The sequence below is a fragment of the Dipodomys ordii genome, unplaced genomic scaffold (assembly GCF_000151885.1).
Source record: "Dipodomys ordii isolate 6190 unplaced genomic scaffold, Dord_2.0 Scaffold25, whole genome shotgun sequence".
In the NCBI taxonomy this organism is placed as follows: Eukaryota; Metazoa; Chordata; class Mammalia; order Rodentia; family Heteromyidae; genus Dipodomys; species Dipodomys ordii.
The window spans coordinates 16,586,773-16,614,578 of NW_012267241.1; the positions used below are offsets into that span (position 1 = coordinate 16,586,773).

The following is a 27,806-nucleotide window of genomic DNA, read 5'->3' on the forward strand; positions in this document are numbered from 1 at the left end:
GTAGTTGTACCTAAGAGTTAACAATAGGCTTCAAGCAATGGTGAAGCCTGCTAGGCTGGGAAGGTTTTATCATAGAAAGGTAAGCTTGGACTCGCCCAAACTTGTTTCCCTGATCTGAGCTGAGTGAGTTCCAGGCCTCCTTCCCAGCCTCATTAAGCTTGGCAACAATGCCCTCCATACTCCAAAAATTCATCTTTTCAAAACAGTTTGGAAGACCCGGAGGCCTTGGGTTTACCTGAAAAATGAAAAGTAATCTCAAAGCAGCTCAGTCAATTAAAAGAAAGGGATGATCTTTTAAGTGTATCCCAATGACCTATCGCCATAGAACCTCTAAGGAAGGTATCTAAGTAAAATGTCCCCAATTTGACCTGCGTGCCAGTGGTTCATGCCTGTAATTCTAGCTCTCTGGGAGACTGAGAATTTCTATTTGAGGCAGAAAAGTTTAAAAGATCCCCTCTCAACCCATATCTAGGCACAGTGAGCACACCAGTCATCCTAAGCTACATAGGAGGCTGAGATCAGGAGCCAAGACTCCATCTCCATGGAAGGAAAGCTGGATCACGTGATGAGCACTGGTGATCTCAGCAATATTGGGAAACCTCAATAAGGCAGATGGAAGACCAAGCACACATCCAGGCAGGAAGCCAGTCAAGCCACCAGTGAAAAACAGGGCTAGAGGCATGGCTCAGTGGTAGTGTGGCCAACCTAGCAAGAAAGAAGACCTGTGTTCAAGCTCCCAGTACCACCAAAACAACAAATAGAATAAAATTATTATTTTGTGAAGACACGGCAGATGAACATGACAGCATGAAGGATAGACATCAGAAAGAATTCCTGGATGCATACTGGAGTTGAATAAAGGTCATAAAATCCAGCCAACTAAGGGAACCAGACTAAAGTGAATGAAGGGTAAATATTTTCACCCTGCTAGGTGTTACATTTGGAAAAGCCAGACAGCAAAGAGATGGCTTGCATTATCAAATTTCCAAGTACATGATGTGCCTTGAGCAACCCATTAGTAATCTTTTATGTAGGTTTTTAAAACTTCACAAAAGCTTTCCTTTCTCACCCACGGCTTCTGAATGAAAAGTTAGGACAAGTGATACAAAGCAATTGCATCCGGTGATTACTGAGACATTCAGCTTCTGTCCATGATCACCTTACAACACAGAGAAAAAGGAGAAATTCTTTTTTTTTTTTGTACTGGTCCTAGGGTTTAAACTCAGGGCCTGGATACTGTCTCTGAGCTTTTGTGCCCAGGACTAATACCACTTGAAGCTCCACTTACCACACAGCTCCACTTCCAGCAATTTTGGTAGTTAATTGGAGGTAATAGTTTCACAGATTCTCCAGCCTGGGCTAGCTTTGAACCCACAATCCTCAGATCTCAGCCTCCTGAACAGCTAGGATTACAGGTGTGAGCCACCAATGCCCCTCAAGAAATTCTAGGTCTTAACCAAGGAATGCTTATTTCTTTAAATGGTTTGTAGGTGAGGGCTTGACAGCCTGTTGTTGTTGTTTTTATTGTTGGAAGGGATGAAGAGAAAGATCTGTAGATATGCTTTTGTCCAGTGTATCTTTGGACCAGTATGGTGCCTCTGGGAAATTCTTGAACTGTGATAAACCAAGCCTCAGCCCAGCAGGGTGTGGGTGATTGCACAAGATGCACACCTACAGAGCATGCATTGTAGGCACTGCTACTGCCAAGGGGCTGGGTGCCGTCAGCAACCTCCCCTGGGATTTCCCAACCACCTGCAATGGAGAGTGGTGGCTATGAATCATGAGCCGACATCGCATAGTATTTTTCACATGTCATTTCCATTTGGTGACTGTGTAAGGTGCTTTGCAACATAAGTGAGAAATGTGAAGCTTCTCAGAGTACACAAGCAATGAGGCACATCATTCTTTGGGAGTCCAAGAAGCAATTAGACAGCCTAAAAGGATGGTTGGATGATAGCAATAGTTGATAGATTTCTTAGCATGTGTATATGCTTTCAAACTGTGGGAGCAGGATTCTTGTCTGATTTGTAGCTTTCTCCCCTCTTTGAAGGAGGCAGAACTAAATCACAGTTACCCCCCCACACACACACACACACAAAAACGCTTCCCTTTGGCTCTGCCATTGGAAAGCCTAGTTTCTAAATGTGTGTGCAAGCTTCCCGGTCATTCTGAAGCCATACAGTCCCCAAAATAGTTGATTCGTTTTCATTCAGCCAACCATATTGGATACTTTAAATATTCTAATGAGGCCTTTGCTATGCAAGATTATTACATGAAGGTGTGTATGTGTGTATGGTGTGTGTGTGTGAGAGAGAGAATAAAAAAGAGAGGGGGGGAGAGAGAGAGAGAAACAGCCAAGTAGCCAGGCAGACAGGCAGGCAGAAAAGAGACAGAGAAAGAGTTTGTAACCCTGGCTGCTATGGAAGACTAAGGAGGTAAAAAGTAGTCAGTGACCCTGGCTGCTATGGAAGACTAAGGAGGTAAAAAGTAGTCAGTGTGAGTTCAGTTACCTTCTCCCATCAGTCTTCTGTTAGATGATTAAAGAGAACTACCTAGTCACTAAGTCTATATATTTCTCTCTGTCTCTCCCTTCCCCTCTCCCTCTCTCTTTCTCTGTCTCTGTATCTCTGTCTCTGTCTTGTCTGTCTGTCTCTGTCTCTGTCTCTGTCTCTGTCTCTCTCTCTCTCTCTCTCTCTGTCATGCTGGTTTTGTGGGCTTGAACTTAAGAGATTTATATTCTCACTGGATTTTTCCACTCAAGGCTGGTGCTTTATCACTTGAGCCACACTCCTACTTCAAAGCTGGTTAATTGAAAATTAGAATCTCAAAGACTTTTCTGCCCAAGTTGGCCTCCAACCGTGATCCTTAGATCTCAGCCTCCTTGCTAAGATTATAGGCATGAACCACTGGTACCCAACTTCTATATATTTGCATGCATGCGCGCGCACGTACATGTGTGTGTGTGTGTGTGTGTGTGTGTGTGTATGTGTTTAGACACCGTTAAATCTCTGGCTTTTCAAGTATTTTCATTGTAAGGTGCTGTTTTTGCTAGCCTGATTACAAATGGAAGACCCATTAAGCCAAATAGCTGGCTTGGCCATAGTCCTCTCATGTAATCAATATGATACTTTCATTGGAAGTGGCAATGATGATATATTGTAGGTAAACTCCCACAGTCTGGAAGTGGGGCAATGTCCATTGTACATTTATCTCATTGCTGCTCACACAAAGTATAGCAAAGACAGGGGACAGGCCCCAGAGTCTGCTGCCTTTGTTAGAAATAGTGAGGACAGGAGAATGTGTTGTCGCACAGGATGACACTCCTCCTGTAGTTAGGGGGGCCAATACAAAGAAACCCAGAATAAAGGCAGTCCTCAGACATAGTTCACACTCACCAGAAACACACACAAGTGAGTTTTCCTGTCACAGGAAGAGTAAGCCGCAACTGCAAGGTGAAGTACTTCTGCGAGTCAGAAGTTGCCAGAACTGGAAGATGCTAGGAGTTCTGGGACAGATGTTGAGAGCTGGGGACAGCATTGTGAGTCTAAGAGTTTTAGTTGTTGTTTTGTTTTGTTTTGTTTTTCATTTTGTGATGCTGAGGGATCTATCTCAGGCCCTTGTTCATTCTATAGAAATACTCTACCACTGAGCTACATACCCAGCCTTCAATTTTACTATACCTCATTTTTAGGGGAGGGGTAGGCAAGGCTAGCATAGTGGATAAGCTAGCCCTCATTATTCACAGAAAGCAGACAGAGCAACTCACCAGCTCCACAAGTTCCTTAATGGCTCTCTGCCTCCATTTCTTCATTAGCACCATCCAAAAAATTACGTGTAAGCCAGGCACTGGTGGCTCACACTGGTGGCTCACACTTGTAATCCTAGCTACGCAGGAGGCTGAGATCTGAGGATAGCAGTTCAAAGCCAGCCCTGGTAGGAACATCTGTGAGACTCTTATCTCCAATAAACTATGAGGGAAAAAAGAGCTGGAAGTAGAGCTGGGGCTCAGGTGGTAGCCTCGAGAGAGAGAGAGAGAAAAAAAAGCAGCTCAAGAGAAAGCATGCAGGCCCTGAGTTCAAGCCCCAGGATGGGCACCAAAAAACCCAAAACAAAACAAAACAAAAAACCGCACACCAGACTTGTAAATACTTGCTTGAGCTGTAGTGAGGATTCATACACACATAATCAATAAAGCTTAAAAGCAGAATGCCTAATTACAAACTCTCAATACATGTGACATTGCCATTTGCTCTGAACAGAAATTATTAGTGTAATATATAAAACAAATTCTAGAGTTTTTTCCAAGAGAAAAGCCTAAGGAATTGAAAAATACCCCCCAATATAGGAGTGACTATTGGGGAGTGTGGGGGCTGGCTCTTGTATATGTACTCATGTCTGCCTGCCCAAAAAACTTCAACAGAAGTCCTGCTTGTGGAGAGGACCAAATTGGCTTTCCCAGGACATATAATGATTGGATCCCAGACTGATCTTTAGAAACCATTTGAAAGCAAACACTTGCTTTCAAACCAAAGAGCAAGCCCCGGTGACCAGAAAAGTTTTCTTCCAGTTCAACAAGCTTTTATAGATGGTGAGAATACTGGATGGAGCCCAGCTCTTAGGAATGAACATCTGACAGAATTAGCAATGGCCAAGCCCAAGCCAGTGAGGAACAGCACTGTGTAGGGTTGGGGCATGATTCAGTAAGGAGTGACCAGGAGCTAGGGGCCAGTAGCTCATGCCTGTCATCCTAGCTACTCAAGAGCCTGAAATATGAGGACTGTGGTTTGAAGCCAGCCCAGGGAAGAAAAGTCTGTGAGACTCTTATTTCCAGTTAACCACCAGAATACTGGAAGTGGAGCATGGCTCAAAGCAGTAGAGCTCTAGCCTTGAGTGAAAGAGCTCAGGGACAGAGTCCAGGCCCTGAGTTTAAGCCCTATGACAAAAAAAAAAAAAAAGGAGTGAGCCGGAATGACCCAGTAAACAATAAGGAACAGGTCCATAACCTGATGTGAGTTCTGCATCATTCTTTAGTAGCTGGCTCAGTACCCTAACCTGAAGAGTAGGAACAACTGTACCCACATTATAGAGTTATATAGACTTGGTACCCGGCACTGCACATAGAGAATACCCTGTTCATGTAGATTTATTTGATGCCCATTTATTCCTTGTTTTTCTTCAATTCCTTCTATCTGCTTCTTTAACAAGCTCTGAATTCATGTTACATGTCTGCATGAAGTGCCCTGAATCCTTCTTCATCGCCATCCTCTGAGCTTGATATGATCTTATTTCTCAGATAACAAAAAATATCAGAACTCACACCAATGTGGTCTCAATAATGCGAAAGCCAGATTTCATGTGCAGGTCCATGAATCTTAGGGATGAAGGTAGCAGGGGTTCCTAAGACATGACGAAATAAGCCATGTTGGAGTTCCTGGGCATGCTATCTGCCCACTCAGGTTGACACATTTAGAGATATGTTCCTCATCTCTATACCCATCTCACCCAACTACCTCCATGGCTCCACTCTGGCTGAGCCTTTGCTCTGAAGTCTTTTTTCCAAGCTACTTCATGCTCTTCCTTACTCCTAGGGACACCTTAAAACTCTGCAGAAGCATTGTTTCCTGCAGTCATTCCCCCCTGCTTGCCCCCAGCTGATCTCTCTTCCTTATCATTCCTTACATATTCCATTAAAGAAACCTCGCCGAGTTCTGAGAACAAACTAGGTGTTCAACCAAAACCTACTTACACTAATTCTAGTGATTTTTTTTGAAAAAAAAATCAAGTTCATTATCATAATTCATTTTTATCACAAACAGCCCCTGAAACTGTCCTAATTTTTAGAATTTTTCTAAACAAAGCATCATAGGAGAACTCACAAGAGCCTCAGAGAGCAGGTGGCCAGGAGCTACCTCTGATCTATCAATATTTCCATTGATATTGATTCTCCAGAATGTTGTTACTGAGTTATTGGGTGATTTATTATTGCAGTCATATATTTGTGTGTGTGTGTTTGGTTGTCCTGGGGTTTAAACTCAGGTCCTAACTGGTGCTCTATATGACTGGTGCTCTACTCCTTAAACCACACTTCCCGCCCTGCTGTTTGCTGGTTATTTTGGAGTCTTTCAGACTTTTCTGCCAGACTGGCCTTCAACTGCACTCCTTCAGATCATAGCTTCAAGGATTACAAGCATGAGCCATTGGTACCTAGTCATACTTGTATTTTAAATTTCAATTTCCTTTTCATCCCAACTTTCTTTAGTTCCATATATCACCTGAAAACCACGCTGCCTGAGGGACAAGTACTGGAAATGTTCCTTCCCTACAAGTAGATACGATTTGTTTTGTTTGCTTTTACTTACGAATTATTTTCTTCCTTTCCTTAAATTACTTCTATCCATTTCTATAACAAGTCCTGAATTCATTTTTATGTCTTCATGAAACATGAAATTTCTCAGTTCCAGAAACTTTAAAGAATTATTCTTAGAAATTTTTTGGCAGTTATAATACTTGAGAAAATTAAATGCTGTTTATGATCATCAAGAGTTTATATGGTTTTTGAGACAGGGTCTTCTGCGTGACCCAGAAATGCCTTGAACTCATGGCTCAAGTCCTTCTGCCTCAGCCTACCAAGTGCTGGGATTACATGCCGCCATACCCAGTTTCCTTTCATATTTGTAAAATAATAAATTGATTATTTTTTCTATTACAGTAATACTCATCATAGCATTCCCTGTTTAAAAGAAGAAATACCTTATTACAGACATTTAAAATCAATCTAAATGAGGAAGAATAGAGTCTTTTTTTAATCTCTTTTTTAATTGTGAAAATACTGTACATAGGGGTTACAATTACATGGGCAAGATAATGAGTACATTTCTTATCAAGCATTGTAGCCTCCTCCTTTGTTTCCCCTTCCCATCCCATCCTCCCCCCCCCCCCCCCCCCAACCCTCCTCCCCCCCAAGAATAGTCTTGAACCCCATGTTTTCAGAAATATTTATCTTCCTTTCCTACCTCTGTTTCCTTCTTCTCCTATCTCAGCTAAAGAGAAGAAGGTGTAACATTGTCTCTTTTACCCATGTTTGATTCCCTCTCTGATGTTCTGATACCAGGTTCTAATACCAGGTTCCCCCTGTGATAGCAATTATACCTGTACATATGCATGCATGTGCAAGTGCACACACATGTGCGCACACACACAAATACTTTACCATTATGCATCTACACACAGTGCATATACTTCCACCCAGTCCCTCCAGATCCTAGAATAGGAACTTGGCTGGGGATCCAAGTTAGTAGGCATAAAAAGAGTTGAAAATGAAATAGTTCAAAAAGAAATTGTTTCCTGTCAGTTGCCTTTCTGTTGTGTAAGGAAATACTTGACAAAATCAACTTTAAGGAGGAAATTTTATTTTGCCCCATGGTTTCAGAGGCTTCAGTCCGTGGTTGGCTGCCTCCATTGCTTTTAGGCTGTGTGGAAGCAGAAACAGGATGGCAGGCAAAGTAGAGCCACTTATCTCATGGTGGCCAGGAAGCAGGGAGATAAAGGAAAATGAGTACCTGGAGACAAGATGTGCCAATTGACAACCATGCCCCCCAGTGTCTTACTTTCTCCAAGTAGGCCCCAACTCTTGGTTATCCCATCCATCTATGAACTCATGGATTGATGGATTAGTCCATTAATGAGGTTATCAGCCTTGCCAGCAATCATCTTTCATAGCACCATAAGCTGGGGACCAAGCCTTTAACACCTAGGTTTTGGTGAGGTGGTAGAGGGAGGAAGGAGCTGTGAGTGCTTCATATAAAACCATAACACTCTCAATATGGAATTTTTTAAATACCCTGCTCAGTGGTGAACTCATGGCAGACTTTCTATTTTGCTGCTTCTCCGACCTCTACCCTATGCCAGTTTTCAACAAGTGGGTGTCACTTTCTTAACCAAACTGTACCCCTGAATGTCAAAGAGCTGATGGAAAAGTTGGCTTGAATCTCTTAGTCAACAAAATAAAATCTGGACCAGAAACTAAATGAAACCAGTTTCTCAAATCCAAACCATCTTGTCCATGGCTTGGAAGCCTAGAAATAGGTGTTGGGGGTGGGGTTTTGACATTCTTCACAAAGGAGAGCAGCACACTGGTATCCTGCCCATTCCTCACCCTGTTTGTCTCTTGGTCAGTCTTTGCAGTTGATTCCCCTACAGATCTTTCCCACCATCCTTGAGCAAAGCCATCCTGCAACAACTGCAGCTGAGCACTCCCTCTAATTACCCAGGTGGATTGCTGGGGAGAGCTGAAAGGATTATCCCACTTGCCTCTAGGTAAAGCGGAGAGTGGTGTCCTATTACAGGCAGTGCACAGGATGAGACCAGGTGTTCCCACAGCCAGCATGGGAAGGACTGGGTGGATGGAGACTGGAGACAGAGGTAGCCTCAGAAGGGTGGGAAAGTCTCCAAGCTGAATTTACCCAGCTGTAAAGCCATAAATCCCATAGGAGTCTGTCTAGATTAAACATAAGGAAACAGCACGTAATGGAACAAGAGCTACAAGGTCAGAGTTTAGAAGCAGAGTATATTACCCTGAGAAGCCTCTCTCTCACATCCTTTCTTAGGCCCTTCTATCACTTTCACCAACACTATTAAAAGTCCTCAGAAGTCTAAGAATCTCTCTCCCTCTCCCGATCTCCCTCTCTCCCTCTCCCTCTCTCCCTCTCTCCTTCTCTCCCTCTCTTCCTCTCTCTCATTTGGTTTAGTATACCAGCTCAGTGTATCGGGCTTTCTCTGATCTCAGCTAGACTAAGTCCCAGAGGCTCAACTCTTTGTATCCCCACTAATCACAAAATTATAACATTGCTAATAATCAAATAGTGAGACATTATCTTAGAAAATCAAGAGCTATCAGACTGTAACCATTACCCATTTTTCCAAGGGAAATTGTTCTATTTTTATAAATTATAATTGAAAAGTCAAGATCTATATAGACAGACAGACAGACAGACAGACAGACAGACAGACAGATAGATAGATAGATAGATAGATAGATAGACAGACAGACAGATAGGAGTCATACTTAGGTGGACACCCAGCTCCTTCATTTAAGAGCTGGTGTTTCTCAAGCTAAGCTAAGTGACTTAACCATCTGGCCTTATTTGCTCGTCTGTGAGATGAGAACAGTATGGCCGCCATTGCAGGCAGACAGGGTTGACCGGTAGCCAGTGTTGCAGCAGTTGTCATCTGTGAGCTTCGCCGCGCCTTTCTCTGCTGATTATCACTGGGGCGCCATGATGTGCCAGCTGTGGCATCCTTGAGGGTTATATATTTGGGATTGTTTCTACATTTGTAAAACAAGGAACTGCTTGTTTTACAAAGCAGCTGAAAGTGTGTCTGGCTGTTTAAGAGAGTGTGTGAAAGTTCAAAGTGACAGAATAATGTTGGCTTGTTCTTCTTGAGTCTTTCTGCTCATTCTCCTTTACGCTGTATCTTGATTCAGTGGAGACAGATATGGGGGAGCTTTAGCTCAGGTACCTCAGCCTCACTCCTTACCAACCTCACAATAGCCAGGACTGGGGCCCCTAGCATCAATAGTTTGTAAAAAAAACAACAAAAAAAAACAAAAAAAAAGCAAACTTCCCAAGATAATTTCATTGTACAGAAAATGGTAAAGAACCACCACACTAGGCAAATAACATAGTCAAAACTAAGGCCAAGGAGACGGGATTTAGATGAGGCAGAGCTGTATCTGTGAAGAGATACGTTTCTGATGTAGTGTCTCAATTCTGTCTCACTTCCCAATTTGCCCTTTCTCTTGAGAGCATAGCCTACCAGCAGACTCATCGTAGGGGAGACCAAATTTACATTCCTTGAACTTCCTTAAATGGCTCTTAAATGGCTCCAGACTCACGTTTTTCTCTCTCACTCTCTATCCCAGTGGAAAGTAATCTGGTGGCAGGATTTTTCCTGCTGCAAGCCTTTATGCCTTCCCCACCCCTCTCCTTTCTTTCCTAACTTTGCTCCTACTCCTAGACTTGGCCAATTTCCTCATCCTTCAGGTATCCAGGGAGCTTTCTCTTTCTTTCCTACTAACCCACAATTGAGTCCTCCTACAGTACATCCAGTGACTCACATGAACAGGGTGCACTTGACCTGCACCACTAGCCCCACATACAGCAAGGGCAGTAGCTTATTCATCACATACCCTTTGTATCTGGCATAATTGGACTCAGCAGATATTGGTGGAAAGAATCAATGAATGACACAAGAAAGAAGGAAAGAGAAATGGTTAAGTAGCTGAGTCACAGTATGTGAAAAGAACCAGGTCTTACAAATAGATGCACAAGAAAAATTCTAAATGAATAATCCACACTAAATCAGATCAAGCCTTGTACTTACTCTTTCAGTTAAGGTAATTCTGCAAATGTACAATGTATAGCACATTATCCCAAAGAAAGGGAGATTCATAGCAGGAAAGACAGGGTAAGTACTCTCTTATTTTTTTTTAACCACAAACAAGAATCCACATACTGCTACTATTAAAAAGCACCAACAAGTATGGTTCAATAGCAGATAAAGAAATAAAGCAAATTTTAGTTATCTTTATATTCATACTAGTTAATGAGATAATAACAGATAAAACTATGTGATGCTTGAAATTGACTTCAAAAATCCTAATAGGAACTGAGAGCTGATGGCTCATGCCTATAATCCTGGCTACTCAAGAGGCTGAGATCTGAGAATCATAGTTTCTAAACCATTGTAGGCAAGAAAGTTCATGAGGCTCTTATCTCCAATTAACCACCAAAAAAAGGAGAAAGAGAGGGAGAAGGAGAAGAAGGAGAAGGAGAAAGAGGAGAAAAAGAAGAAGAGGAGGAAAAAAGAAAAAGCTAAAGTGGAGCTGTGGCTCAACTGGTAGAACAGTAGTCTTCAGTAAAAAAGCTCAGGGACAGTGACCTGACCCTAAGTTGAAGCCTTAGGACTGGTGTGCATGCACACACGTATGCACACACACACATCCTTATGGGGTACAGTGAGCATAGTGGTAGACTTGAACCTGGATAATGATACATTATATTTTCTTCTGCGTCAATGTAAGTTTGAAATGGTTCAAAAGAAAATGTAAATAAAAGGTTTAAAAGACTTAAAATAGTAATGCTTATCCTTAAACAAAAATTGTGGGTCTTTCTCAGCACTACCATTTAGTTGAATGAGTATAAAAACAAGAAGGAAAGCCTGGACATCTATCATCTGGAGGCAGCTTGGTCTTGGTCAGTTGGAAAGCAGGAATGTTCTCCGAGGTTAGTAAACTGTAATCAGTTCCACTTCGTTCTCAGGCACCAGAGTTTACAAATCACTGCAGTTTGATTTGTAACTTCATTCACATGTCCACAAGAAATACAGCCGGTGTTGATTTTCCCCTTTATTTGCTTAGCCAAACAATACGTTTGTGTCCACAGCACAATCAGCTGAATCTCAGAAAAAACCACCCAGGGACGCCATTTTACGATTATTGGCACCACCGTTCCCTCCCCTTCTGCCTTGTTTTCACAACTCAAACTGTTCCTCCTTTTACAGTTGGCAGGAACGGGGCACTACAGTGCTTTTGTTCTTTCTAACATGTGTTGTTGCACATGGAGAGCTTTTCTTCTCTCACAGGCTTTTCACTACAGTGAGGAACTTGCATCCCTTCCAATCCTTCCACCAGTTTCTCCAAGGTCCTTGCCAACTTTGCTCTCCCAGCCCTTGCTTTCCTACCACTTTCTACCATGTGGTCCCACCTCAGGTCTTGCATGAGCACTTCTGCCTTCCTTCTGAGTCTGTCCTTGTTCCTTTTCCCTGGGCACTTCCATTCAGCCTGGTCAGGGGTCGTGACAATGGTTCCAGGCCCCATAGCCTCTGCCTGAAGAGCTGGCAGAAAGCGGCCTGGCCTTCCTAGTGGTTTCGCTGAGCAAGGGAGCCATGAGTCTTCCTCTGTGTCCTTTAGTCCACCCTGGGTTTCTTCTTCTGCTGGGGTTAGGTCCTTCTCAATCTTTTGGTATTTGCTGAGGCCTCCTGGAGAGAGAATCCATTACATGCCCTCACCTTGCTGCCTTGCTCAGAGGCCAAAGCTACCTAAGGGGCCACAGGCTGGGCCTGGGCTCAGTCCTTGTTCAGCTGTCCTTCCTGAGCTTTCCTTTACATCTTTTAAAAAAAATTGTCATTTTATCTAAATGGGAAGTAAAGATGCCTTTGATTGCAACCATCCTACATTTTTTTTTTGTATTTGCCAAAAGTCCAGTTTGAGATTTGTTTTTGGCGTATGCAACCTGAAAACCATTTCAGTGACACTCCTTTGCTGTTTTATAGCATATGTCAGCTGGGGTAGTTCCTTTTCCACTTTACATCCTGTTGCCTGGTGGCTGCAGCCTGGGAAAACTGCTTTCATAGAAAGTTTTGTTGGTGGGTTTGGGATACCTTCTCTTCTTGTGTTACGTTTCTGAGCTCACTATGAACCACTGAGGAAAAGTTTTGCTTAATTTTTTTTGGGGGGGATCTGGTTGTGGGCCTGAACTCTGGGCCTGGGCGCTGTCCCTCAGCTCTTCAGCTCAAGGCTAGCGCTCTACCACTTGAGCCACAGCGCCACTTCCGGCTTTTTTGCTTATGTGGTGCTGAGGAATCGAACTCAGGGCCTCAGGCATGCAAGGCAAGCACTCTACCACTGAGCCAACTTCCCAGCCCCAGTTTTGCTTATTTTATAAAAGAAATTGAGACAAATGTCTAGAAGAATGGAGATACAAAGATGTCATTTTATTCAGATTAGGTACTGGCCAGGCTTCATTATCATTGTCTCATTACCATTGTTTCTTTACTTATTCACTCAGTATAACCCATTAATCTTTGGTTCACCCAGTATAGACCCATTCTTTGCCTAGGTACGTCCAAGTCTAGGCTTCAAAATGAACATTTATCTAAGAATAGAAAGCACAGGATTTAAGGATAAGGTACTTTGCATCTGTTTTATCTATTTATTAAAGTGACTTTAAATCACTAGTAATAGTTGAGTTCAAGTCCCTAAAATATTCAGTATAAGGGCTTGGATTTCATCGTCAAGTTATTGCACAACAAATTCTCATAGAAAGGCGGACTCTAAATCAAAAGCTTTCATTAAATTGTGGCAATTCTTTTCATTCCCGTGAGTGGTACGGAGGCCCCTTTAGGATCAGACAGTCCAAATCCCCCAGTGTTACTTAACTTGTTGGGCAAGTTACTCATCTGTTCGAGCTGATTTCTTCATCTTCAAACTGAGCATAATGGGTTTTTTGCATGTATAAAGTGCTGGGGAAAGCAGAAGTTATCCGGAAAGCACTTAATTAATGTGGCTCCCTTTTCTTCCCCTGTCAACTGTAAATATATCACATTATTAACAGCGAAGAGTAAAATGTTTCAGTAAGAGGCAGACAAGTCTATTCTTTCCCATCCTGCATCATACTGTCCTGGAAACACTACAAGAGAATGACTAAGCTTATTTTAGTTTCAAAACTACTGTCTGATTGATGTGTCAATGAGAAATGAATGACAAGCATGCAGTGAAAGAATGGCAGGACGATTGTAGTCCACACCCTTATAATTGCTTTCAGCTTTTGGAAAGTTGGACAGAATAGTAGCTCAGAAAAAAACAATTATGGAGGTTGAGAAATGTAACCCTACTATTGCTTTCTTCTTTGCATAGACTACCTTCATGTACATGCTTACCCTTGAGATAGGACAGTATTTTGAAATTACCTTTAAAACTTATTTACTGAAGCAGGCAACAGTGGCGCACACACAATCGTACCTGTTTGAGAGGCAGAAATCAGAAAGATCAATGTTCAAGGCCAGCCTGGGCAACTAAAACATTCACAAGACCTCATCTGAACCAGTAACAGCTGGGTATGATGGATGGTACCTGGCCATCATCCCAGATACATAGAGCACATAGATAAGAGCATAACTCAAGATCCTATTTAAAAGGAAGTAAGGCATGAAGGACTGAAGTGTGGCATAAGTAGTAGAGCAGCTGCCTAGCAAGCATAAGGCCCCAAATTCAAATCCAGACACTGCAAAACCAACAGCTTTTTATTGAAACAAAAATTTGTATTTTTTATTGTTTTTTTATTGTAAAAATACCATATAGAGGGGTTACAATTACATGAGCAAGGTAAAATTTGTATTTTTTGAAGAGGAGAGGGGAGCAACTTCCTTACTTTCGTTGTATTTTTTTAAGAGGGGTGGGATTATTGTTTTTTGGTGTCCTGTTCTATTTTAACCTAAGATTTTAAAATATATGATTTCAAAATAATCTTCAAGATAATAAAATGTTGTAAATCAGAGACAGACTTGTTATAGTACCAACAAGCACATTTCAGATTTTTAAAAATTGAGCTATTTGCTTACTACACTCTTGATGAAAATTAATCTGAGCCTTTGGGTAAACCAAGTGATTTCTAGTTTATGAATTCTATTTTCCGATGACAAATGTTGGACATCATTAGCCAACTCTGCTTCTTCCTACTATGGTTCTGAACATGCGCGCACATGTGTGTGTATGTGTGTGCGTGTGTGTGTACACGCGTGCGTGCGTGCACGTGCGCATATGCAGACAGACACTAATCCTGGGACTTGAACTCAGAGCCTGGGTGCTCTCCGTTAGCTTATTTGCTCAAAGCTGGTGCTGTACTACTTGAGCCACAGCCTTACTTCCAGTATTTTTCTGGTTAATTGGAGAATGTCTGTCTCCTAAGAAACTGGACTGTATATTCGTAGTGAATACTCCAGTCTCTTCAATGAGTGACATTTTAAATTAATTCATTTTTTATTATGAAACACCAGTGTTAACGTCTAGGCATGACTTTCCTTTTTAGAAGGGCTGTAATTCAGGGGTGAGAAGAACTCAGAAAACAGATTTCCTGAAAACAGAATTGCTTGTGTTTTTAGCAGAGTCTGTTTAAAGGACACTTTGGAGCAATGGCATTTTTAAGTAGCAGAGAAGCTTATCAACTCTATCACAGTGAGCAGCATGGATAATCATGTGTCAGGCACGTTTTCCTTGCAGACCAAAGACAGTGAGTAAAAGCATGTACTTGAGAAAACCTGGGACGATTTGGAATCATCTGGTTCTGAGCCATTTACCAAGCCAGGCCCAGTACACTCCAGAGAACCAGGACAACTGAAGAGATGATTTTCCCTGACTGCCACCTGCAGAAGGGCCACTTCTGTCAGTGACAAGGAGCCATAGCAGCCAAAGGTTAATTTATCTAATTGTCTTCACTCTTCCCTCTTTTCCACCACAGAATCGGAAGACTTTTTGATGGTACAGAGCCCATTGTTTTGGACAGTCTCAAACAGCACTATTTCATTGACAGAGATGGACAGATGTTCAGATATATCTTGAATTTCCTACGAACATCCAAACTCCTCATTCCTGATGATTTCAAGGTGAGGGAATCCATGTTAAATTAACAATAAATATGTGATTTGTTATGATATGCTCCAAAAAATATTTCCAGTTTAACTTTTTAACATATACCACTCTAATAGCAACAGAGGGTCTCTCTGACATGGTTATATGGCCTTCACAAAATACAGTATTTGGTCATTAAAGTTGTACCTGGCTAAAGGGGGAAAGATTTTCATTTAAAGAACTACACTAAAATTCATTGTAAGAAGTTAAAAAAGACTTCGATTCAGTTGAACGTCACTTCTGATCATCTTAGCAAGCTAAAGAAGAAAAGAAAACCTCTTCAACTGAGTGAAGAATTGTCTGTCAGAAGTCTAAAGCAAATGTTAACAGTAGATTCTTAGAATTGTCCCTTATAAAATAGTTAATGATTCACGATTAAGTTAGTCACACTGAGATTGTCCAGCATTGCACATAGGGGATTTTTTTGGTTTTTTTATGCTATATATTTATTGTAAAAATGTTGTACAGAGGGGTTACAGTTACATGAGTAGGGTAATGAGTATCTTTCGTAACGAGCATTGTTACCTCCTCCTTTGTTTTCCCCCTACCATCCCTTCCCTCCCCAACTCCTCCTGCCTGCCTCCCCCCTCCCCGACATTGTAAAGTTCATTTTCAACATAGTGTCCTGTATTTCTTGTCATCACAATGGGTCAGCCTGCATCCCCATTTAAGTGTTACGCTATATCCCTTCCCCTCCTCAAATATACAATGGAATTCTATGTCTCCCTCAGAAAGAATGACATTGCCCCATTTGTTAGGAAATGGAAAGACTTGGAAAAAATTATATTAAGTGAAGTAAGCCAGGCCCAAAGAAACATAGGTCCCATGATTCCCTTATTTGCAATGACCAGTATATGTCTAAGACAAGCAGAGAAGGTCAAAGGCTATGTACATATGACCACATGAGATAATGTTAAGCAAAATATACCCCAAGACAGGGACACAAGTGGTTTTTTTTCTTTTTTGCTAGTGTTTTTAATGTGCTTATAATGCACTATGTGATTCTTTTGGGCTTTTTTTGTATGTTCTTCCCCCATGGTATAACCCCTGTTTTCACCGGATTTGAAGCTGGTGTTCTGCATCTTGAAATAAGTTTTGCAGCAGACATTGTTTCTGTAAATAGGAATTCTAAAGAGTCAGCCAAATACTATTGTTGCAGATACAATAAAGGTGCCAAGTTCAGGATCAATATATTATTACAACAAAAACTTGCTCTGGGAAAGCATGATCAAACGTATGGTATAATGGAAAAGTACCACTACAAAAGTTGTAATGCATAGGAATACCTCGAACAAGAAATATACAAAGGCTGTTAGAAAAAAATGTAGATAGATTTATTTTTGTGGGTCATGGGTCTGAACTCTGGGCCTAGGCGCTATCCCTTAGCTCTTCAGCTCAAGGATAGCTCCCTACCACTTGAACCACAGTGCCACTTCCAGCTTTTTTCTGCTTATGTGGTACTGAGGAATTGAACCCAGGGCCTCATACATACAAGGCAAGAACTCTACCACAGAGCCACCTTCCCAGCCCCATGGTTTCTGAAAGTATAATGTGGAGGCAGAGAGAGCCTATATAAGGAAGCATACCCAGAAAACATATTTCTAAGCACTTTTGATTTAAAGACAAAAATATAAGGATAAAAGATATCAGACGCCTGTGCTGGTAGTTCATGACTGCAATCCTAGCTACACAGGAGGTTAAGATCTGAGGATCATGTTTTGAAGCCAGCTTGAGCAGGAAAGCCCATGAGACCCTTATCTCCCATTAGTCAGCAAAAAGCTGGAAGTGGAACTGTAGTTCGAGTGGTAGAAAACTAGACTTGAGCAAAAAAGCTCAGGGACAGCACCCAGACCCTGAGTTCAAGCCCCAGGAGCAGTGTGCACACACACACACACACACACACACACACACACACACACACAAAGATGTCAGACTAGAAGAAATACCCATCATAAAAAGATTACTAAAGACCTATAAGAAAGAGCCAAACTACCCACTGGAAAAAATTTAACTATGAACAAAAAATTTCCCAAAGGAAATAAAGAAGAAATTGACAATATTATTGGAGCGGATGTTCAATTTCTCTAGTTTCAAAGATACGATAAAGTAGTATGTCCCTTTTTTTGGCTACTAGGTTGATATGTATTATCAAAGTTGATGATATACTGTGATGTTGGGAATGAAAATTATTAACCATTTTTAGAGGACAATTCAAGCAGTACTTATTAAAATTTCAAATATGCTTTCTTGGTAGAGTAGCAATTTTATATCTATCCACTTCTACAGATATTTGCACAAATAGGTAAAGATGTGTCTGCATAGGACGTTTACTGTAGTCATTTTCATAATAGCAAAAACTAGACACATCTAAAAAAATGCCCCCAAATAACCAATGCTTACAGATAGTGTGAAATATCCATTTTCTGGATAGCGTCAAATTCAACAAGTAACGTTGAATTCCATAAACTGTGGAATAGTTTAAAAGACTGTGGTCTGTCTGTAACTACTGATACTTGGAGGGAAGAAGGTGCGGCGGGGGGTATTATTAAAAACGTTCCTAGGCATTGAAAGTAGGTAGCTAAATGGTATGTATTATTTGCTTTCATTTATGTGAAAAAAATCATTTTTGTATACATATAAATGCAGAGAGAAAGATCCAGAAAAGGAGATCTCAAATTAAGAAGGAGTTCAAGAGCCTCTCATCCACCTCCTCCTTTTGAGTGTAGAACAAATGCCCAGGATTATTATGAGCCAAATGGAAAAGACAGTGCAGAGGATTCGTATTGTGTGCATGCTTCTATTACATGAAAACTGTAAGGCCAAAAACAAAAAAAAAGGGAGAGAGTAGTAAGTGCAGGAAGCATGTGCAGGTGCTCCTCCCCGCCCCCCAACACCTTGGAATGTACCTGAGGAAGTTCAGGAGCTTGCTGCACATCTGCCAGTCACAGCTCCTAGGGTCCCCTTAGAGCTGTGCATCTCCACACTGAGTGCAATACCAGGTCAAAAGATGTGAGGGCTAGGTCTGTGCCACATGGACCCTACAGGGAAGTCCACTGCTGCATCAATAACGATCTCTCCCACTTCGGAAAGGAAGTCTATTGGGGGGCTGTTCCCATACTACAGTGCCCTCCTGAAGGCTCCTCAAATGTAATTTGCAGTGGACACTTTTCTTTGTACCTGCCAGCTTTTGAATCTCTTTCCTATGTTTTCCCTCGTGCCACTGAACACATCTGGACAAACATTTATCCAGGCTCTCAGATACTAGGCTGGATTAGACAGTGTCTCCCTGTGGGCCCACAGCTGGAGTGAAGTTTCCCCCCTTCAGCCCTCATGCTGTGGAATGCCCTGGCTAAGACACCAACTACCAGTGTCTGATGAAACTGGCAAGGCTTTGGACTTGAAAAAGAGCATGCCTGGCTCCCATACTAGCTGCAAGGGCAACAGTCAGATGAGGATAAAGTCAGGCCCGCCCTAGAAAGTGAACACTGGCCCTTCAGGGAGACGGGAAGTGGGGCACAAGATCAGTGTTTCTTCTGATAATCAGATCCGGCGTAGCCAGTGGTGGGCCTTTGCCAGTCAAACCTGAATTTTCCCATGTTGTGGAAGAGAAGGTAGGTACAGAAAACACTCCAATGTGCTATGCAGAGGTTGGGAACATTTTTGCTTCTCAGAGTTTCTTAATGATAAGGCAGCAAGATCAGAGACAGGATGAAAGGAAATTTCACTTTTAACTCTTTGCACTTTGGTTTGAATTTACAACCGGCAGGACTCCACATATTGTATTATTTTAATCACAATAAAATGTAATCCCATAATTAAAATAATATAGTAAGTTTTTTTTTTCAGTGAGCATGCCAATCGTAGAAGTTGAACTTATCAGACATTTATAGCCTAGTAAGGAAAACAGCAGGATTTCATTCTGGGATTTGTTGTACTTGTTATCTTATGTATAATTTTACTTTCATCAGGAAAAAAGGTTAGTTGGTACAATACAGTTGTCTCCAGTTTTGTTTTGGTTTTTAAATGCATATTGCTCCATCACCTGTCGCGGGAGTTACGTTCCCGCAACAGGTGGAATCCACAAAGTAGCAATAAGTGAGCTGCGATACAGTGAGGGAACACTACCTGCTTTGTGGATTTTCACCTATCGTAGGGGGTCTCTAGAACAGAACTTACTAAAATCACCTTATACTCTGGTTTCTCCTCAGATAATACATATTTTTCACCTTTATAAAGGTCATTTTTTAGATGGCTGTCCTTCCAAATACCCACTTGGAATCCCTACCTGGAGAGTTCATTGCCTTCGTGTATGTAGGCTGCCCCCAAATGGGTTTTTCCTAGCAGCCGCCCTCTCGCCACCACTACCTCCATGAAGCCCACCCCTCTTCCTCTGTATTCTGTCTCAGTACCAGGCGTCTTCAGAGAGGGCAGCTAGAGATTGTTCTAGGCTTTTTTCCTTCTCTTTGCCTACTACATATGTTTCATCAGTAAATATGTCCTAGATACTCCCTGAACACAGACCACCTTAGCTCTGGACAGCTGGTCTCCCCACTTTACACTGTCTTACACTGTCTTACACTTATACTGTCTCAACTACTCTATGCAGCCGCCACACTTGTGTCAAACTCTTTCTGTGAGATGATTAAGGATTCACATGTGCTTGTGACAAGCACCGAAATCCAGGCTTCATCTTATCATCACCCCCACCCCCACCCCCAGGACACATGGTCTACCCCAGGTCTGCCTTTACTCCTCTGTTCTCCAGAGCCCCACCGTACATTTGAAGCTGTCCAGCTCTTGATTTAGCACCACACACCAAGTTCTGGGTTAGGAATTTATTTAGCTGCTGGAGACAGAAGAGCTGGCTGACAAGGGCTTCGAGGAAGGGAGATCTGTTTTCCCCTCAGAAGGCAGGTAGAGATCCTTGGTAGGTGACAGAGGTATCTGCTCAGTGATACTATCAAGCACCAGGACTCGTTCTTTTTCATTTTGCTCTCCTCAGTTCTGACCTTACGGCCTCTTGACTGTCACCTCAAAGTCATAAGGTGAGTGCCATAGCTTCAAGCGTCATGTCTTCATTCAAGGCAAGAAAGTCATAGATTCTATCTTCTTCAGAAGACTCTTCCTTTATCATCATTTGTTGGCCCAAACTGAGCTTCCCCTAATTTCAGGTGAGGCTGAGGAAGTGATTTTCCCTCTCACCTTTTCTTCTTGTCTGCTGAGAGAAATGGATAAGTGATGGGGGTTGGAAATAGAGGGTACGGAAGCCAACCAACAGCATTGCATCATGCTAGCTCAGCACAGACCACATGCTACACGTGGAAATAACTGTGGCAGGAATGAGTAAACAGATACACACAGTGAGCACCCTGATTCAGTCCACCCCACCTAAAACCTGACCTTGCTGAGTCTAGCTATGGTATATGTATATCCTGACTCCCTTATTGCATTGTTAGATTCTTACACACAAGGACACATGTATTTTCTATAGAACATGGCATGCTGGGACCACAGCAATTGCTTAGCATTAATTAATTTAAACACAGCAGAAAGGAATGAAAGTCATAGGAGGTCAGAAGCTAACTGTAATATAAGCAGATAATGTACTGCTGTTAAAATCACATAGGATCAAAGTGAAAATACAAAACATTTGTGCATAGCACCGTCATCCTACGCCACTTGTGAAGGATGATAGATTAACTTATAATTTCCATTATCTAAAAGAGTAATCGGCTCCAGGGAATCACAAAACAGTAAGTTGGTAATTACTGTTAGAAAATGTTAGTAGCCATTTGTTTTTAATTGTAGCAGGTCCCAGAAAATGAGCTAGATTTTTTTTTAACACATAGATATGGTGGGCTTTAAATTTTCTCCCAAGAACACTCAGATTAGAAGCTGCAGGAAGATTCTAGAGGCTCAGCCCTTGAGGACTCACGGGTCGCTGACCCTTCTAGGATTAGGACAGATGCTTTTCTTTTTTAACAGACCAGATCGACTTTAATGGACAGTTGTAAAGGGATGCCAACGTAACTTGAAGGGAGTCCATCATGGCATAATGGGGGCAGGGTGGAGGGACTTAAGTAGGGGTAATGGGTAGGGGAGAGGATCTGAGGTAGCTGGAGGGTTCAGAGAGTTTCTTGAGTTTATGGTGCAGGTCTGGCTCTGGGAAACCACTGTATGAGCAAGTCTCCTGCCCCATCTCTCAGGAACCTATCGCCTGAGAGGAGCGGAGAGTGGGCTTTCATATTCAGATTAAGGCTCTGAGATGGAGAATTTTGGGAAGATCCCCTTGGGGAAGGATAATCAGTGGGCCAAGAAGCCATAGGAGCCATATTGAGTTATGAGAACAAAGCGGATTCCCATCATTTGAGACCCTGAAGGGATGTAAAAGGTTGACGGGTGTCGTGTTCTTTCCTGGCTACTTCCTGCTGACATAGGAGCATCGAAGGGTTGCTGGGACTGGGTTCTTCAGGGTTGGGGTCTGTGCTGGGCAGGGCAGGGTAAGCAAAGCCTTGGGTTGCCTGAAATAGTAGGATGGCCTTGACTTGCTCCCAGAGGGTGGACTGAGTGAGGGCGGTTATCCTCACAATTCCCACAGGAGTGATGGCTGGTGGTGGATGGTAGTGGTCAAATGGCAAATAAACTCTGATGTGGAGGTCGTGGGAGAGAGAGAGAAAGGGAGAGAGGAGATTTGGAGAAATCATGGACTAGCAGCAGATAAAGATAAAGACCTAGGTCAAGATCTTGCCTCACCAACTTAAGCAGCGGAAACTGGGCCCCTGTGAGGGTGGGGACTTCAAGTAGCTCACAGGCCCCAGTTTAGGTGAGGAGGGTTGGGGACTTTCTACACCCCTCGTAGTAGGCTTGAGGGACCACCTGGCTCTCTGAAAACTGCTATTTTGGAAAGTAAATAGGGAGGGGAGAGAGAGAGAGAGAGATTTCCAGTGGTGCTACAACTGAGTTTACTAGTCAAGTCAATCTAGGTCAAGACCTAGACCCCCGTGTGTGGCAGTGAGGCAGCAAGATCCAGGGCTCTAGGTCACATTCAGGCCACCGCTGAGCCAGAGTAAGCTCTGAGGATGAACTGGCTCTCAGAAAGCCATTAGGGAAGGCGAGGAATGTGGCTTAGTGGTAGAGTGCTTGTCTAGTATGGATGAGGCTCTAGGTTTGATTCCTTGGTACCACATAAACACAAAATAAATACAATTTAAAAAAAAAGAAAGCCATTAGGGAGGAAGGGAAAAAGGAAAAGGGGGATATGAAGAGGGAGAGAGACAGAGAGAGAGACAGAGAGAGATCATCCCCTACAAAGACTATAGAGTTCTCCAGGGAACACTGTCCCAAGTTTCAGCACCATCTGTTAGGAAACTGAGTCACGAGAGTATTAGAGTAAAATGACCTCAATGGACCAGATCAACTGTAATGGAAAGTTGAAGAGGGACACCGTGGTGACCTAAGGAGAGTCAGGAGACACAGGCATGGCATGACAGAAGCTTTTCTGTAGCTTGCCTGTGCTCCCTGAGGATTCCACCGCCACCAAAGCAAATCTGAGGGCAGGACACACCCCTTTATTAACTGGAGTTCATGGTGGGGTGGAGGGGAGGCTGTCAAAAGAAACTCACCTACCACAGGACCTTAGAGACACAGAACCTCCAGGTAAATGATTCTGTAAATGTCATGGCTTCCAGGAGGAGCCTCGGAAGGAGGGTGGAAGCCGAGGTAGCAATTTGGCATAGGGTGAAATTGCATCCAGAGCAACCATGCAGTTCAGATTGCAAGTCACAGTACAGGTGTGCATGTGACTGCCCAGTCCCCATGACGGATGTCTTATAAGAAATTTCCTCCCGGCCCTGGAAAAGGGACATGGCCTTTGCATGTGAAGAGGAGCTCTTCTGCTGGGACTGCTAGATAGTATTTGTCGATCACATAAATCCTACCAGTCTGTACCTCTTAAAATTGAACTCTGCAAAGGTGCTGCCTCAGGTAGAGGTCCATTTAACAATGCACATGATTTCATATTTCAGAATACCACCACTGCTGGTGACCAGGCTCCACTAAAGGCTTTCAGAGTCTGTTCTCTGAATAAGCGCTTGAACAATTTCTCTGTTGTGTTTTATTATGAATATGATTGACCTTCTTCCCTTCTTCCCCTGTCCCAAGCTGTACTCATTTGTTGATTGATACTTTATCTCTGACACATGCACCTGTGTGCATGGCATGTATAAATGAACACACGTACATGCATACACACAGCAGTTGCAATTCTTAATACACCAGGAGTCCAGAGATATGGTCTTAGTTTTCATGGGGAACCATAAGATGCTCTTTAGCCTTTTATTTTGAACATTTTATTTGACAACCCACCCCACAGGAATAATATCTGTTCTGGTCTCTATGTCCATTGTTCCTAAATATAGATAAATGTGTTGCCAGACAGTGTCTAATTTTCCTATTTGGGGCTATGTTTAAAACACTAGACAGCTGGGCATTCCCTGTAATACCAGCTATACAGGAGATGTAAGTCGGAGGATAATGGTCAAACACTGACCCTGGGCAAAAAGCACCATACCCTCTCTCTGAAAAATAACTCAAGGCAAAAATGGTCTGCGAGTGTAGCTCAGGTAGTAGAGAAATGGTCTGCTCAGTGTCAGACCCAGAGTTCAAACCCCAGTAAAATGGATAAAAGGAAAAATTCTAATTAACTTAAAAATCTAAACGGCATATTTCTGTTGTCAGACTGTCAATGTTAAAACCTTAATGCATAGTCCTCTGGACATTTTTCTGTGCTTATTGCAACAATAATCTTCTTTTCCATTTTACTAACAGTGTATGTTCCCAAATACATTAATAACATTCCAGTTTCCCTAGTTGACCTCAAAATGTACTTCACTTGTACTTTGCCAAGACAGTCCTGACCACATATTGAATTTCGCTTCCGCCTGTAGGTTTCTTCCCCTCCACCCTGATCCCTATTGATGTGATAACAAATGTCATCTCCACATGTCCCAGTAAAGTCAATTTAGTTCATCAACTGCTCCCCTAATATCCTATTAACTGAAAGTTTGATCTAAAGGCTGAATGGGTTTAAGTGAAATACTTTGGGGAGAGACTACATCTCCAGTGATACTGATACCTCGTGCTAAGCAACCAGTGGGCAACCACATAGCCAGCCCACCACACCCACCATGCTAGGGTAGAACATTTTGTCAGTGAGCTACATGCTTCAAGGGTGTAGCAAAATAAGCTGTTTTTCCACTTCCATGCTGTTGACATTTGAGTCCAAATAGTTCTGTGGGGAAGAACTGTCCTGTGTGTGGTAGGATTGTGTGTGTGTGTATGTGTGTGTGCGCGTGCACGTGTGCATGTGCACATGCACATTTGTGCATTTGTGCTCCAGAGCTTGAACTTGAACTCAGGGCATTTTGCTCTTGCTCAGCTTTTTCGCTCATAGCTAGCACTCTACAACTTGAGCCACCTCCAGTTCTAGCATTTGTATATTTACTTGGAAAAAGTCACTCAGATTTGACTGCCTGGGCTGACTTTGAATCCTGTTTCTCAAATCACAGACTCCTGAGTAGCCAGGATTACAGGAATGAACCACCAGCAACCTGCCACCAGAGCCTTATAAATGGAGAGGAGGGGGGTAGGAGTGCTGGGGCGGGGGAAGATGGGAGAGAGCACAGGAGGCTCTGAGTTAGAGAAAGAATGTGACCAGATCAATGGCCAGAGCCCAGGAATCCTAGCAGCCTCCCGGAAGCTGGAAGAGACAAGGGAAGGTCTTTCTACAGCCTGCAGAAGGAAGGTAGCCCTGCTGAGCTCTTGATTTCAACCCAGGGAAAACTTTACACCAGGGACTGCATGAGTGCATGCGCGCGCGCACACACACACACACACACAAACACACACACACACACACACACACACACACACACACACAAAAAGGGTTTTGCACAGGACCAAAGAACCAGGCTGAGGGGCTGGGAAGATGGCTCAGTGGTAGAGTGCGTGCCTTGCATGCCTGAGGCCCTGGGTTCGATTCCTCAGCACCACATAAGCAAAAAAAGAAAAAAGCCGGAAGTGGCGCTGTGGCTCAAGTGGTAGAGCGCTAGCCCTGAGCTGAAGGGCTGAAGGACAGTGCCCAGGCCCAGAGTTCAGGCCCCACAACCAGACCCCCCCCCAAAAAAAAAAAGAACCATGCTGAAGCCTAAAAACATGGGATTTAACGAAATTATAGAAGCCTGCTTCAGGAAGGAGAAAAGACTGAGATTTCTCCACTTTGTAGGGAGATTTTCATAAACTGCAACTACAAACATGTAAGGAAGTTCAGAAAGACAAATAAGAGAAAGCCTGCCAGGAGAAGGAATGGCCAGCATGCGCTTGACCATGCAGAAAACCTTAACAGAATAAGAGTAGCCTTTAGTGATTGGGTTGGCTTGTGCTTAAAGGGATGTTGGCACAGTGAACTGTTCACAGGGGCTCCGCTGTTCTCTGGCAAATCAGTGTAATCCCCCTCTCAGAGAGCTAAGGCCGGAGGATCTTGAGTTGGAGTCCAGCTTGGGCTACAACAGTAGAACCTTGTCTCTAAATACATTCATGTAGACCTAGTAAATAAGTAAATCAAAGGGGCTGTTTTTTCCTTTAACTTTTCAAAAACAGATCATGATAAATTTGGGTGACATATTGGAAGGCCCTTTGTCCATCTATAGCCAGGTTCAGTGTAGTTTATGGTAGTTTGTGAATCTAGAGGGGAAAAAACAATGGGAACTCACAGTCAGCATGGGGAAACCCTAAACCCAAGTCCAGTTAGCCTCATTACCTTTGGTTTTATTTCATGAGGTGCTGGTGATAGAACCCAGGACCTGGAGCATGCTAAGCATGCACTCTACCATTGAACCACTACCCCTCAGTCCCATTGCCTCTGAGTTAGGAAAGAAATTGGCAAATCAAGTTTTGGTCATGGACATGAGCTCACAAAATGTTAGGGCCAGAAGAAACAGTTTTTCTAGGAGCCCTAGTCAGTGAAGGAGAATCCCTGGCTTTAGAAAGACAATGAATATTCCCACATTATTCCTTGTGCTCTATTTGTAATGCAGGCTCATAGGAAAATAAAAGGCAGTGGCAGACTCTCTGGCTTGCTTTGCTCATATAACTCTCTCTCTCTCTCTCTCTCTCTCTCTTTCTCTCTGCCATTTTTAAGTTTCCTTGTAAACTGTCATCATGAGAAGTAAGTAAACTATTTGAGTCAGCATCTTGTTATAATTCACAGATGTCAGAGCTCTAGACTTGAGACCCCAGATCTGCCCAGTCTTGATTAATTCTCACCTCCTTAAAGCCAAACTATATCTCCCAAGTAGAGAAATGTGCAGGGCAGATGATCAGATCATTATTATGGGTTCCAAGGAAGGACAAGAAAAAGACTGATTCTGCTCAGATGAGTATCCACCACAGCATCTGACTCAAGTTTCTCAGTATGAAACGTGGATTACACAGCTGAGGAACCACTAGAGCCTTTGTCACTCCGCTGTTTTTTCTGGAAGTCCTGAATAAATGTGCAGGTGCTGTATGGTTGCTTGGTTTACAAGAGAAAGAGTAAAAATGAGACATGAAATCAGTCCTGTGTGTGGTCATCTCCAGTGTCTCCCTCCACCCCGTGGTTTTGAAAGCCTCAGGCCACAGGGTTACAGCATTGGCTGGCATGTGAGCAACCAGCACCATCTACTAATTCCAGTCCAAGAAGGAAGGCAGAAAATGCTGGTGTCAGTTGACTAAAGCATTCTTAGTCAACATGTCTGGACAAGTGTCCACTTATCTTACACCTAGAAATGATTGTGACCATGGCTACATTTAAACCAAATATTGACCTGCTTGTTAGCCTGTTCCTAAGTTGCTACCTCCCCCTGCTCTATTCTCTTGTGTCTTCTCCTTCAGTGACTTGGGTGTGTATTTCAATACCTGTTTATTAGATTTCTGGCTTTATTTCAGTTTTTTTTCCCCGTAAGGCCAGAGGAAAAGCCACCATGTTTGAAGACTGGGTGATGGTGCTTTCTGAATGGGATAAATCCCAGAGCTAGATGTGATGGTACAGACTTATAATCCCAGCACTCAGGAGGCTGAGGCCAGAGGATTGTGTTTAAGGCCAGCCTGGGCTACATCACAGGACTTTGTCCTAAAAAAAAAAAAAAAAAAGAAGAGTGGGGGAGGGAGGAAGACACGAGAGAGGAAAGGAGGAAAACTGCATCTTTACAAGTGTGTTATAAGCGGAAACTTTACACTTAGATTTAACTATTGAATGCCAGAGATACATGCAGAGGCTGTCGGGTAAGGTGGTGTCCATCTGCAA

The 27,806-nt window shown here is 42.8% G+C and overlaps 1 protein-coding gene across 2 annotated transcripts in view; it reads left to right on the forward strand.

Annotated features, from left to right (window-relative positions):
• Kctd1 (potassium channel tetramerization domain containing 1) overlaps positions 1–27,806 on the forward strand; it is a 116,426-nt gene that overhangs the window by 82,055 nt on the left and 6,565 nt on the right. For both annotated transcript variants that reach the window (XM_013014960.1, XM_013014959.1), the window contains exon 3: positions 15,297–15,441. In XM_013014960.1, coding sequence (XP_012870414.1) covers positions 15,297–15,441 — 145 coding nt within the window. The remainder of the gene's footprint in view (positions 1–15,296; positions 15,442–27,806) is intronic.